The sequence below is a fragment of the Sarcophilus harrisii genome, chromosome 2, assembly GCF_902635505.1.
Source record: "Sarcophilus harrisii chromosome 2, mSarHar1.11, whole genome shotgun sequence".
In the NCBI taxonomy this organism is placed as follows: Eukaryota; Metazoa; Chordata; class Mammalia; order Dasyuromorphia; family Dasyuridae; genus Sarcophilus; species Sarcophilus harrisii.
In genome coordinates this window covers 589,072,590-589,087,686 of record NC_045427.1, presented here as the reverse complement: position 1 = coordinate 589,087,686, position 15,097 = coordinate 589,072,590, and the positions used below count along the sequence as shown (strand labels likewise).

General features: G+C 36.1%; 2 protein-coding genes across 3 annotated transcripts in view; one reads left to right on the top strand and one right to left on the bottom strand.

The window, feature by feature from the left end:
• ENTPD1 (ectonucleoside triphosphate diphosphohydrolase 1) overlaps positions 1–6,559 on the bottom strand; it is a 168,446-nt gene extending 161,887 nt beyond the window's left edge. The window contains exon 1 of one of the 2 annotated variants that reach the window (XM_031956158.1): positions 6,368–6,559. In XM_031956158.1, the coding sequence (XP_031812018.1) occupies positions 6,368–6,521 (154 nt within the window). In that variant the 5' untranslated portion in view covers positions 6,522–6,559. The remainder of the gene's footprint in view (positions 1–6,367) is intronic. The other variant, XM_031956155.1, reaches the window with a different exon arrangement.
• A 119-nt stretch (positions 6,560–6,678) lies between these two features.
• The window catches only part of TCTN3 (tectonic family member 3), a 29,895-nt gene continuing 21,476 nt past the window's right edge, over positions 6,679–15,097 (top strand). Inside the window, 6 exon segments of the mRNA XM_023495028.2 lie at positions 6,679–7,116; positions 11,109–11,227; positions 13,248–13,378; positions 13,674–13,782; positions 13,869–13,984; positions 15,039–15,074. Of these exon segments, the coding sequence (XP_023350796.2) occupies positions 6,707–7,116; positions 11,109–11,227; positions 13,248–13,378; positions 13,674–13,782; positions 13,869–13,984; positions 15,039–15,074 (921 nt within the window). The 5' untranslated portion in view covers positions 6,679–6,706.

The window sequence follows — 15,097 nt, the reverse complement described above, 5'->3', positions numbered from 1 at the left end:
CATTATGTGGTAAACATTTTTGAAATGAAAGATTAGTTTAAGTTTCAAACTTTCCTAATTCACAAACTTTCCTAATTCACAAGTATTTTTGCATCACTATAAAAGAATTTGATATCTACTTTAGAAAAAGACACTGATTTCCTTGACGTGACACTGATTGGGAACTCTCTGTAAGCTAATTTCCATCACCAATGCAGTTCACAAACAACAGATCATAAACTCAACTAGCACTTAGGTAAATTATAGGGTTCTGCCTGAGGAACAAAGAGTTTAAGTAAATTGCCTGAGATTGCAAGATTCCTCCATATGCCTATGTTAAATTTTTTTTAATTTACAAAATTGCCCTCTTTAAATGTTCCAGTTCTGTGATAATTGAAAAAGAAAACCAATAGTCTTGAAACTTAATTTTCTTGTGGCTAAGTATCTGATATAACACCTAGCACAGTGATAGGTATGTGGTAAGCCTAATAAATGCCTATGAATAGTTAGACACCATAGAAAATTTTACAATTACCTTCACCATCAGTATTAATTGATCATTTTGAATGTAAAATTCTTGTCAGAAAAATCTGGTTTCTAATCCAGAAAACCAAGTGGGAATCCAAGATAAATTGAAATGTTATAAGAAAGGAAACCTTCATCTCATTACAATGTTAGTTTTCCAATAAGGCGCTTAATACACTGATTGGATTTTCTAATAAACAAATTTAGATAATATTATGGAACATTTCCATTTATGGGTCACTTAATATTATGCTTCAGCATTTGTGTTACTTTAATATAGTTCATTCTTCCTAACTTAGACTTAAGGTACATCAGAAACTATTCTTTGTAGACAGTATCCATTTAAATAAGCTGCCTACTACAGAAACCATGGATCCTAAGAACCCCATAGCTCATATGTTAATTTCTGACAATGAGAACGAGGATGATTATGAGGATCCCAAGATTTTGGTGAATTTTGATTTTGTAATCTACCCTGACCATTTACCCAAAGAGTAAAGTATATCTAAAGAGGGTCATAAATGGAAAATTATCCTCTTTCATTTGGTACCAGTTCCAATGAGCAATATTATCAGTATTACTTTATTAATAATAATAATAATTACATATGTATATATATATGGTTATGCCTAACATTGTTGGGTTTTATGATCATTTCAGAATGCTACATTGAAGAGCAGGAAGCCTTATTTAATCAGATACTTTCAGCAAAGTATCTCTAAAAGCCACAAGGCAACTACATTTACCTCTGAGTCAGAAGTTTAAGCAGTATATGTGATACTGTGTAATGACAAGGGTGCAGGAAGAATGAAGGGACCTGGGCTCCTCAAGTCTGGTTACTAGTTCTGTATATGATCTTGAACAATTTATTTTAATTCTGTGGTATTCTCAGGTTCTTTATCTGCAAAATGTAAAGATTTGATAAAGATATCAAAGAGAATGAAAAAATCTTATAAGTGCAAAAATATTTATAGCATTTTCTTTTATACTGATAAAGAACTTGAAACTAAGAGGGCATTTGTTAGGCAGGAAATGAGTGAACAAAATAGTTCTTTTCTATGTAATGGAATACTGTGTAATGAGGAATGAAGTTTTCCAGAGAAGTCTCAAAAGATTTGGATGAACTGATACAGAATGAAATAGAAACAGGAGAGTAACTATTATAACAATAATGTAAAGATTAACAATTTTGAAAGAATTTTGATCAATTCAGCAACCAGCCATGATTCCAGATAATAAAGCATGCTAGACTAGAGAGATGACAAGATTAAATATTCCACATATTTAATTTTCATGTGGAAACACATGCTTTTGGATATGGTCAATATGAAAATGTGTTTTGCTTGACTATGTATATCTTTATAAGTTGATTTTTTTTCTTTTTTTCTTAGTGCGAGGAAGGAAGTAAGAAGGACAAGAAATGCTTGATTTTTCAAAATAAAAATAAAAATGAGGGCCTAATTGGATTTCTATAAAGTCTTTGCTCTAGCAGTCTAGAAACCACAATTAATTTTTACACATACAAATATCCTATCATTTAAGGCACAGATTCCCTCAGTACATGGTCAAGGCAGGGTGACCATGTATTTACTCCAGGGAACTTAAATTTTTAGTGTGTTTAATCACATTTGGACTTCTTTGGTAGCATAGAAACAAATGTGATTAGCACTTACATCTCAAGAACAATTTGTTAAATTGGGAAGCTACTTCTTTTATCTTATCTTTCTCAATCTAAAACTTGCTTGCTCCCCCAAAATTCCCCCAAGCAGCATCATGTGGCAACTTATTGTGTTGCTTTGTTTCACCATATCCCCTTAATTGAAATTTTAAAACAGGCATAGTACTACACTGGCCCCAGTAACCCTCTTTACAAAAAGTTAATTGAAGGGTTTGTTTCATAGAACTTGTCCTGAATGCCAAAATTGCTAGTTATATCTGTGCCCCAGCACTAGTAATGAGTGTTGTGTTATGATATTGTGGACAACCCCATGTAACCACCCTTCAATGCTACATATAACTTTTTTATGATGATTTGTGTAGTACAATGTCATTTCTACTTTTATTTTTACCACGTATAAAATGCTTCTTAATCAACATGCCTTGCTATCTCTCTCATGTATTGACACTGAATGCCTATTTTTCGAGTCAGAACAACATTTATTTAGCAATTACTATGTGCAAGGTTCTATGCAGAGTGCTACCTGTTTATCAATCCTATTTGGCAATAATCATCAAACCAATTCTGTTTGCATTGTTTTGCCTGAAGATAATGTCTTCTAAAGTCTTTTATGCATGGTTAACAGCAATTTTCACTAGAGATCCATAAACTGAGAATTCCAGAAGTATCATTTTAATTCTTTTAATTCTATCACTGAAATACTGGGATGTTTTTTGATCCATTTTTAAAAACAGTTAATGTGAGGTACCACCTCACACCTCTCAGATTGGCTAAGATGACAGGAAAAGAAAATGATAAATGTCGAGGAGATGTGGTAAAATTGGAATACTAAGGCATTGCTGGTGGAGTTGTGAACTGATTCAGCCATTCCAGAGAACAATCTGGAACTATTTATTTCCAAAGGGCTATAAAAGGATATGTCCATATCCTTTGATCTAATAATGTCGCTACTGGATCTGTATCCCAAAGAGATCATAAAAGAAGGAAAAGGAACCACATGTACAAAAAATGTTTGTAGCAGCATTTTTGTAGTGGGAAGGAATTGGAAACTAAGTGCATGTCCATCAATAGGGGAATGGCTGAATAAGTTATGGTATAAGAATGTAATGGAACATTATTTCTTTAAGAAATGAAGAGCAGACTGCTTTCAGAAAAGCCTGAAAAGACTTACATGAACTGTTTTAATGAAATGAGCAGAACCAGGAGAACATTGTACACAGTAATAGCAAGATTATGTGATAATCAACTATGATAAGACTTAGCTCTTCCAGCAATTAACAGTGATCCAAGAAAATTCCAAAAGACTTGGGATAGAAAATGCCTTTTGCATCCAAAGAGAGAGCCACAGAGACTCAGTGCAGATTGAAACATATTATTTTCAACTTTGGGGGGGGTTTGCGTTTTCTTTCTCATGGTTTTCCCTTTTGTTCTGATTTTTTCACAACATTACTAATATGGAAATATGTTTTTAAAAAATCATCTTGGAAAAATACAGCCTTTTGATTTTTGTCTTCATTTACTATATAATAACAGCTAATTTAAAACTTTAATATTATTGAAATGAAAAAAAAAAAAGTTCAAACTTACCAGGTGACCATTAACTTGGTTTTAGATCTTTTGTATTGTTTTAATAACATATGTTTCTGATACTTTTAATCAGCAATATTTATCAAATAGAGTTGACTATTTAGATAGCATGTCTATAATTGTTTCCTTTTGTTTTGTAGGGAAAAGATGGTGATAATGATCATGAGCTAAGGTTCCATTAAGAAAGAACATGATTAAGATTAAGACAAGGTAATACAAAATTAAGACAAGAAAGGCAAAGTTTATTTTCCAAATCTTACTATATATGGCACCTTTCCCCCATTGTTTCAATATGGCTACTATGAGAATAAACATTCTGCATGCTGAATGAGGCAATGATAATAGTGATATAACACTTATCTTACAGATGTGTACTAATGCATTCAGAAATTCTGGAAGTATAAAAATCATTCCTGATTACAAAATTGTAGTATACTAGGTAATTATTTGATGAGGAAAGAAAACCCTAGGAGAAAATATGCTTTACATGTTTTATTGTAGAAATCATGTCAATGTTTAATTTTTAAATTTAGGGCTAGACAAAAAAGAGGAGGAGTTCCACTTGAACACTTTAATACAGTTTTCTGGAAAGGAATGAGGCAAGTTCATAGTCTCAAAGCTGGAGATACTACTGTACCCTGGTACTACTGTAAACAGTTAAGTTAATATGGTATTTCTGAAGTTAAGGAAGAAGAGGTACTAAGCAGGAAGAATTGGTTAACAATATCAAATTCTGCAAAGAGGTCAAGGAGAATGAATTCTGATTAAAAGGACGCTGAGTTTGGTGAATAGGAAATCATCAGTAACCTATGATATGGTATGGTGGTGATAGAAGGTAGATTGCAAAGGGTAGAGAAGAGAGTATGGTAACGAAAAAGTGTTTTTCTGTTATAAACAATTAGTTTCACCTAATAGCAACATTGCTGCTTCTAAGAGATTAGACCTACTTTATGCAAGATAAAAATGGGTAACTTCCAACCTAATTCATTTGGCCAATGGACAATTTTCTAAAATTAAGTGTCCATTAATTACTCCTGGCTTCTATCATTAGGATTAATAATAATAACTGGCATTTATATAGATCATTTGTGGGCAACAAATATAATTGCGCCCATATCTGAAAATTCTCAATTGCCTAAGTGACTTACTCTGGGAAGATTCTGTAAGTTTTAATAGATCCTAATTGGTCATATAAAAGCTACTAGAATCAGAGTGGGGTACAATCTCAGAGATCATCTCTTCTAAATGGTACCTACTTTCCACTGATCATCCAGTAAAAAATTTGAAGATAACTTTGGTGACATGCTTATTGCTCCCTAATTTCCATTTCATTTTAAAAAATAGTTCTAGCTATTGTAAGAAAGACAAGGATAAAGATTCAGCAGATTGGAATTGGAGTTGACTTAGCTGGGCCTACAAATGGAAAATATCACAATCAGTTGGGGGAAGGGTGCAAAGGGTTGCAGAGAGGGGAACCTGAATAATGATTAAATAGTGGGGCCTTTTTCCCTCTTCTTTCTTGTCTTTATTGTCTTAGCTACCTTTCAATTCCTTCCCTACTTCCAACAACCCTTCTTATCCAATAGTATCTGACCCTCTTCCAGAATCTCTTTTTTTCCTACCTTTTCTTGCTATCTTTTCTCATATCTAGCCAGATATGGAAGTTAGAGTTCTTACTGGCTCCCTTTATTTATTGGGTAGAGTCTTATGTTTTAATTTTAGTGTCTGGAGAGCTAGATGTTCATAATCTTTTCTTTTCCTGTGGAAAGCTGTTGTTGTTGTTCCTTCTTTCATAGGGGTGATGACTTGATTTTTGAGAGAAATGGATTTAAGTGAGGCTGAGTTGCACATGTCTTCAGTTTCACTCTCTCTTCCAGTCACTGAAGTCTAGTGGCAAGACCAGTGAGGGCCTATGATGCAGTGGATAACCTGGGAATCTTCCATGTCTACAATGCTCATCTTCATGACCATTTGAAACAAATGGATCTCATCTGCCCATTCTAGTGGAATGTAACACGCTCCTCAGGAGTAGAGCTCTCTTCATTCTATGCATGTATATCCTTAGTGTCTAACACACAAACTGGTACTCAGTATTTAATAAAAGCTTATTGACTGATTACTTATTTTAAAAAGTGGTATTTTCCATTTCTTTTTCTGACAAATGTTTGTGATAATCAATTTGTTTAATTTCCTCCCTCTTTCCCTCCCCCTTCTCTCCCTCCCTCCCCTTTCTCTCTTTCTCCCTCCCTCCCTCATCCTTCTCCCTTCTCCTTTCCTCCTTCTTTCCTTAGCTCATTCCTTCCCTTCTTCCTCCCTTTCTCCCTCCCTCTGTCCTTCCTTCCATGCATCCTTCCTGTTCTCCATCCCTCCTTCCTTCCTTTCCTCTCTCCCTACTTCCCTCCCTTCTTTTCTTATTCTTTCCTTAGCTCCCTCTTTCTTCCCTTCCTCTCTTCTTTCCCTCCTTCCCTTCTTCCTCCCTCCTTTCCTTCCTTCCTCTCTCCATTTCTCCCTCTCTGGTTTCTCCCTCTTTCCCTTCCTCCTTTCTTCCTTCCTTCCCTCACTCACTACCTCCATCCCTTAATGGAAGGCCCACTCTACCTCCGATTCCCTTTCTTCCGGACGCTCCTCCTCCAGCACGCCAGGGGACGCTGCAGCCTCGTAATGGCCGGTATTCCCAGCCATCCTGGTTAGCGCCAGAGTCTTCCTGACTGGTCGCACAGGCCCATCTAGCGGAAAGCCTGAGGAGCTGCATGGGCTTCCCTCAGAGAACCCAGGAACCCACAATGTTGTCACAGCGGGATCGCAGCGCGGCAGCCACTCCAATTCCTATTGGTGAGAACCTTCTCATTAATTCCAAGTCGCCAATGAGCGAGTGTCTCCGGAGTGAGGTCACACGTACGGCGTCCTCCTCCCTCCGAAGTCCCACCCCTCCTGCCGATGCCATGGCAACGAGCCGGCCGCCCGCTCTCGGGACCCGGCGGCAGCTGCGGCCTCATGGCCCTGGGGCCCCTTAAGCTGCTGGTGCTCCCTCTGTTCTTCCTGGCAGGGGATGCCGGGGGCCAGACTCAGCCCTCGCCCTCTGAGGGAGCTCCCAGCTGGGCCGGAGCAGACCCCCCGGGGGTGCGACTCCGGGAGGCGGGCGTCGTCCCCACGGACCGGCTGCGGCCGGCGGTGGCGAGCAGCTTCGAGAGTGTGTGGGGGCGCCACTTCTGGTTCTGGGGGTTCTCCGACACCTGCTCGTGTGACCTGACACCGAACTCGTGCGACCTGAACTGTTGCTGTGACGACGAGTGCTACTTGGAAGAGTCCAGAATGATTTTCAAGGACTGCCTCCCGGGGAGCTACAGGTGAGCCTCGAGCCTCCCTGCCCGTGTGGAAAGGATGAGACCGGGTGCAAGGTGGGCGCTGTCTCTGCAGCTGCCGCTGAGGCTGGTGGAACCTTCTGGAGCGCTCTGTTCCCCCGTTCTCCCGGGGTCTGTTCCAAGCCCAGCAGGCGCTTCCTTTACCTTTGTCTCTCCAGCGCCTGGCGCTGCGCGTCATTGTAACAGATGATGGATACTGTTTCTTGCCTGTTAGTTACATGCAATAGTATCTTTCACTTAAAGTAGTTGTGGTCAAAGGGTTAACTTAGTAATGAGATCTTGATTGCTGGCGCTGCAACGATCTCGAAATACCCAAGGTCACTGTGGAAGAGCTACCTGTGTGCTGGGAGGTCTGGAATTGAGGGCTTTGGTCTTGGTGACCTCAGGTCTCTTTTAGCCTAAGTATATTTATGCCTCCTCTAATATATTTATGCCGCCCACCCACTTAGTTGAGAACTACCTCTAGTCCAGTGAAGAACCATTCTTGTCATGATCTGATAACTTCTTGGTTCCAACTAATTTAATGATTTCTATCCTATAGAACTATACAACAGCCACCCTCAGTATTCCTTGATGCTGCTTCCTTGATGTGCTTTATCCTCTTAGAAGTCACCTGCAACTCTTTAAAACACATATTATGTGAAATTGTGCATTATTGTTCATTTATCTATCTTATCAACATTCATATTTGTTCCTGAACATACCTTCATCTTCTCTGTGTTTAATAATATTCTTTTCCTTTCACTCTTGAATTCTTATCCTTCCTGTAAAGTCTACCCAAATGCAGCCATTCATCTACTCTATAAACTGTTAGTGGTTAAGCTCTGATGGTGTGCTAGATACATATATTTATTATAACTATTATAACTATAACTATATACATATTATTATTATAACTTCTACTAAATTGCAACCTCTCTGTGACTTATTTGAGAAGTTCCAGAGTTGACTGCTAGCCAGGGTTACATTGCTTAAAAACAAACAAACAACAACAAAAACTGTCAAAGGCAGAATTTGAACCCAATTTCTATTTAATCTGTTATGATGTCCCTATAAATTAATACCTTAAATGTTTCCACATGGTCAAGGCCACCCCACCCCCCACTCCTCAATCTGCATGTCCACAATTACAGCAGATGACTTAGTTTATTACAAAATCTTTTAAATTTTCCATTTCTGTATCTCAATAAACTGTTAAGCATCTTCATCCATTTTTTTCTTCCTTCTGATCAAAGAAGAAACTTACTATTCCTCACTAAAGCTTATCTCTCTTCTAATGCCCTGGATTCATTTGATCTTTTAACAGATATCTCTAGGATTTGACCAGTAGCCATTCCCATTATCTCTTTGATAGTAAGTATTTCCATTTCCCCTAGGGTCTTCCCTCCTGCCTATATACATGCTCTTAAAGGAAGAGAGTGACTTGGGGGGAGGGAGGTAGAAAGGGAGTATATACCTAGGCCCAGAGTATTATGAGTGAGGAACAGAGAGAAAGCCAGTTTTTCTGAATCACAGTGAGTGTGTGGGAGGGAAGGTTTAGCCATTGAGGCTTAGAAGGCTTAGGTCAGATTTTAAAAACACAAACAGAAGAGTTTATGTGATATTGTAGAGGCAATTGGAAGCCATTGGAGTTGGATGAGTAAGAAAGTCACATGGTTGGTTATAATTGGGGCTTAAGGAAATCATTTTGCAGAATATCAGATAGACTGGAAGACTAATTAGAAAACTTGACATTATCAAGGGGAGGTGATAAGCACCTGAACTAAGGTGTCTGAAGTTTGTGGAGGTAGATACAATCACATTTGGCCACTGATTAGGCCTGTGGGATGGAGCAAAATAAAGAGTCCAGGATATAGCAAAGTGATAGATTTCGGACACTGGCACATCATGTTCTCGGTTTCTTCTGCTTCTCTAATGATTTGCTCTTTGTCTCCTTTGCTGGCTTCTATCAATTTTCCATCTTTTTGGCTGTCTCAAGGTTCTGTTCTTGGTCTTACCTTATCTCTTTTAATTCTCTTTCTAGCCAGTCTCAGTTCGTGACTTCAACTGCCACGTTTATGAACTTGTTTCCCAAATATTTATTTTAGCCCTGATCTGTTCTGAAATCTAGGTTCACATTTCCATTTGTTTCCATTTCCTGAAATGTCTAGATGTTTCCAAACTTCATTATTAGTTCTAACTGTAGCACCATCATTCACCTAACCTTCCATGTTTCCTGGTACAGGCAGGTTTTCCTTGTTATAACCTGTCTAAACAATTGTAATTTTCTGTTTATAGGTGGTCTTGCCCCCCTGTTTCCTTTTTCTGGTCCATCTTTGTACCTATGTCAGAATTATCTTCCTTGGCCGTGCCACTCCTCTGCTCAATCATGTTTGATGGATCCACATTGCCTACCACAGATAGGTCAATTCATTTGCCTGACATTAAGGTCCTTCACAGTCTGATACCATCCTACCTTTATCACTCTCCATTCATTTACCTACCCAGTCAGATGTTACTGTTCATATTTGTTCCTGAACGAACACCTTATATTTTCCCAGTGTTGCACCTTTACTCATCATCCTCCCTGTGCTTAATAATATTCTTTTCCTTACACTCCTGAATTCTTCTCTGTCCTGTAAAGTCTACCCAAATGCAGTCATTCATCATCTCAGGAAACCATTCGTGTTTAAACTCTGATAGTATCTTAGACACTCAAGTTTGGTCCTGGAGGATACAAGTTTAGATCCCTGCCCTTCTGTAGTAGGGGAATGAGACACAAACACAGATAATAATGCACAATTTCACATGATAAGTGCTTTAAAGAGTTGCAGGTGAGTTCTACAAGGATAAACCACATCGAGGAAGATTGATGGTGGCTGTTGTATACCATTTATAGGATAGAAGTCATTAAATTAATTGGGACCCAGACGTTATAAGATTATGAAAAGAATGTTTCTTCAGTGGACTAGAGGTAGTTCTTGACTAGGTAAGTGGGAGATATAAAATAGGCATATATGATATATAAAGGAAATAAATAGAAGGGTTATCATTTGAATTTTGTGCAGTGAAACAATTGTAGGGAGTTAATGTTATCATGGGGCAAATCAATTGTAAGTTCAGTCTATTAAGGGGAAACACCAAATTAAAAAATATCATAGGGCCATGAATTGTGATTGTTTCTGAGAAAGGAAATTGAAAGTTTACTGTATGTGAATTAAAAATCTTTTGCTATAATTGCTCTATTCATTTTATATTTTAAAAAAGTATTACCTCAAGGTAAATTGAATGATCCACTGGAGTTCTTACAGCCAAAAGAGGACTCCCCCCAAAAGCATCTAAATTTCAAATTTCAAGACCTTTTAATTAAAATGATTTTTTTTATCATATCAACTTCAGCAAACATTTTAACTTTGATTCATGTTAAGATTTGGGAATTTTCTAAGAAAACACTTCTCAATATTTACATTGTTGTAATTATTGTATAGATTATTTTCCTTTCTCTGTCATTTTATACTCTGTAAATCTTCTCATGCTTCTCATAGTCATCATTTCTTACAATACAATAATACTTCATTATATTCATATACCACAGTTTATTTACTTGATGATCTATATGACCACCTGATCATACAGTGATATCTCCTGCCTCAAATTTTCCTAGAATATTTCATCTGAATCTTTTAAAATTATATTCTATCTCATATTTGTGTGCATGTCAACTCTTTCTCCCTATTGTCTTGTAGATTTTAAGCATGGGCTCTGTTTTTTATCTTTATATTCCCAGCATAAGAACATAAAAGGTACTAAATCAATGTGTCTTAAAATGGATTTAAACATAGGATTTGTAATTTTTTTTATCTCATTGCATGTTTTCTTTGAAATTTTAGAATTCTATACAGATGCTTAGAATATAATTTTCCTCTAAATTATAAAGATTAGGCCACTTCAAAGCAGTAGTCTATTTTAAAGATTCTCACTCTCTTATGTCTTCACAGAATATTAGGTTGGAAATGTGTAGATCCTTCTATAATGTTCCAAAGTAATACCCCATTTCATGTAGAAACTCTGATGATACCAGATAGTGGTCCAAACTTTTGTATCCAAGTGAAGAACCGTAAGTTGAAAATGTTCTCTTCTTACTTCGTAGCATATATGGATGTTGGCATTATATCTGGCTTACTTTTGAATTCCTTCCATCCTTTTTTGTTCTTCTCTCCCTTCTCTGCTCTAACATACATTTTTCATGGCTCATGAAACTCAATAAGTGATTTAAAACTCTTAAGACCTTTAACTGAATGCTGAAAGCACATCTGTTTTAATGAATCTTCCATTAGCTATTTAACCACAAAAAGACTGTGCAAAAATAAAATGATTGTGTAACTGAATTTGAGACAATATAGTATTGTATTAATTTATTATGTATAAATATTATAGTTAAACCATGTCTTTGCAGGATACTGTCATAAGGTTCAATACAGTATACAAAATTAACAAAACTTTTGAGATTTCTCAGTAAACAAGGCAAAAATATAGAAGTGTTTAAATATATATTTTACATATTTAAGATCTAGAGATTTTAGTGGAAAGGGGGGGAAGTTTTAGAGACTTTTGCCAACACCCTATTTTTAGTTCCCTATTGAATAGAGAACCCTTCCCCCAGTTATTTGGGTCTGGGGTTTGTTAAGCAGTCTGCTACATGTATGATTGCTTATGGTTTAGATTCTCTGATCTCTTCAACTTATCTTAAGTTAAATATTTCTTCAAAGAAATCTTCAAGGTTTTTAAAATTCAGAGAAAGTGATTGGAAGAGCAGTTTGTAGCTCCTTAAAAGCTTAAAACCTGAAGAATAGGGGGAAAAGACTAAGACTTCTACCAGTTGAAAAGCCAGTCCAGAATCTATACAGAGACTAGACTTTTTAGGAAAACCTGGGTTCAGATATCACTTTCAAAAGTATGGGGAGTTAAGTGGCAGCTAGGTGGCATAGTGGAGAGAGAACCAGCCCCGAAGTCAAGCAGGACCCAAGTTCAAATGTGATCTCAGACACTTAACACTTCCTAACTGTGTGACCCTGGACAAGTCACTTAACCCCAATTGCCTCAGCAAAAAAAAGAAAAAAAAATGAGGTAGGGAGATCTATCTCCCTAATGTTATCATGGGCAAAGGGCTTAATTCTCTGAATATTACTTTCTCCATCTGTAAATGAAGACTAATACCTATAGTATTTACCTCACAAGATTATTATGTAAATAATATATGTATGAAAGGAACTTGCAGACCTTGAAAATACTAAAAAATAATAATAAACTGAAGAAGCATTAGAACTAACATAGCGGCTTGATATGAAGGTTGTATTAATATATGTAATCATTCATTTGAATGCTACTATTTTGAACAGGATAATTCAGAGGTGTGGCATCTGAAGAATGAAGACTACTTGAAATTTTTTCCCTTCTATTCTTGATTCTCATGTTTACAGAGGAATATGCTCTTGATAATTCCCTTTTTTATCAGTTTACAGAAGGCATTAAAATTATAACAGCACAAAACATGTTTCTCATTAGCAATATCTCTCTCCTAATCATGATGATTTCAAGGAAGAGAAAGTTTCAGAAAATCTAAAGAACAGAGTTATATACTACTCGGGAAGAAAGTGCCCTACACTCTGCCCTAGAGTGAAAGGAGTAAAAACAATGATAAAACCATAAATCTGTGAGATGTAGATAATATCATGATTTAGGGGATTAGATTCTGTCTTACTACAGGGTTAGGATAGTAACTTTTTTTATTTTATTGAAGTGTGATCTTGTTTAGGGAATATATTTTCCTTGTGAACTTTATTTGTTTCCTTGCTTATTTTTATTTTATTTTGCCACAAATGAACAATGAACAAATTTCAAGTTGCCAGGGATCTTGAATATTCTTAGAAATAAATGGCGTTCATTACCTTTCCAAATAACTTGAAATGGCTATTATAGGCTTTGAGACAAACAAAACAAAATTTTAAAACAATGAAAACCCCCAAACTCCTCATTTTGTAGACCTAAAACAAATTAAAATTCATGCTAAGTAGTATAAAATCTCCCCCGTCTTTAAATATTTATTTATTTATCTCTAAAACGTTTTTATTTTAAAGCAATATTGAACTATTTCCATCATCTTCAAAAGGTGAATGAGACCAACATACAATCTTTGATAAAAAACTTTGGAGGCAAATCATTCTTCTCAGAACCTCCACCAACACCAACTTATTCTTCTTTTTACAAGGTATGCCTATGGGAAGGGATGATGATTTTTTTTTTCTTTATGGTAAGCAATTGGCAATGGCACTATGGAAGCTTTATGATGACTAGATGTATCTCGGTCACTTGTTTGGAATGAAGATAATGTTCACCCCCTATGTGATTTCTCCTAGTCTAGCATACTAAGTATTCCATTTGTATTTCTTCTGCTATAGAGCCAACCCTGTTTTGACTCTTTTTTTTTTATTATTTTTGTTTCTCTTTATAACATGCTTAGGCCATTTGTTACTACTAACAAAGAACTCCTGGATTTCTTTCAGGCTGGAGATCCCATTGTGATCTACTTTCCCAAGTGGTCATTACTGAGTTTACTCAAACATCCAACAGAAATAGGTCCTAGTGGACTTTGTACTGACAATAATGCTGCAAGTGAGTAAATTGAGGGCATTTGGGGTTTATTTGCTCAAAGTTTAAGTAATATTATATTTTATTCTCTTAATTCTTTGTGTTCTAAGAATTCCTGGAAAATGGACATACCACCTGTACCCGGTTCTTTAGCAATCTAACAAGTAGCTGCACCACAGATCCTTCACTTACAGTCACCTCTTATCATAACTTCATGGTTTTGAAGGTATGTAATCCTTTTTAGATCATTGCATTATTACTTTTATCTAGAATATGACCTGCTGATAAATGTAAGACAATATAACTATGGTTACAAAAAGCCCCAAGCTTTTTATCCTAACTCTTCTATTCACTAATTTTGTAAATTTGAGCTATTAGTTTAACCTTGCTCTCTGAGCTTCAGTTTTTTTGTCTATAGTCTGAGAGTTGATAAATAATCTTATCTCTAAGGGCCTTTCCAAATCTAAAACTCTCACCTTCACTATATACCCATGTTTCTAATCACAACATTTCCCAGCTTTTTTTCTTCTTCTTTGCTATTTAATTTAAAAAAGAGAACAGTGTCCTCCTTTTATTGATTTCCTATTAATCTTCTATAAATGTTTTCTTCTTTGATATATTATCTTTGGTTTGTTATTCACACACTATTTTAAATAGCAGGAAAATTCATTGAATACAATGAACAAAACTGGTATTAACCTTTAAAAATATATCCTTTCTTGTAACAAACAGTAATATACTGAAGATAGGATTATTGAATTTGAATTTTCAGTTTCATTTGAAAAGGATTTTAACCCCAATTTTCAATGTAATTAGAAATATATACATCCCTGCTCTGGGGTTTTAAGCTTTTTTCATTTCATGGATCTCTTTGGCAGTCTGGTGAAGGCTATGAATCCCTTCTCAAAATAATATTTTTAAATAATTGAAGGAAATGCTAAATTTCAGTTAGATATCATTGCAAATGTAATTTTTCTTTCCCACCCAAATTAATAGAATTTCTGAATCTCTTTGTGAACTTTTTAACTTAGCTTAAGATTACCTATTTCCTACCCTGCTTCCGATCATTTGTCAAAACAAAGATCAGTGAGCCAAGTGAGGTTGATGGAGTATGAAGAAGAAAGTGTGGTTAATCAAGGCATTTGGAATGAGGAGAACAGTAATTCTATTTTTTGGTTTTCTTCTTACAAGATCTGCTTGTAGTAAATGTTGCTGTAGGATACTAGTGGTTTCCTATACAAAAAAAGCGTGTTCATTACTCTCCTTTTCAATTATTTTAGGTTCCAAAAGGTGTGATCGATTTGAAGAACATGCAGGTGAGGACCTGTTGGATCAGAAG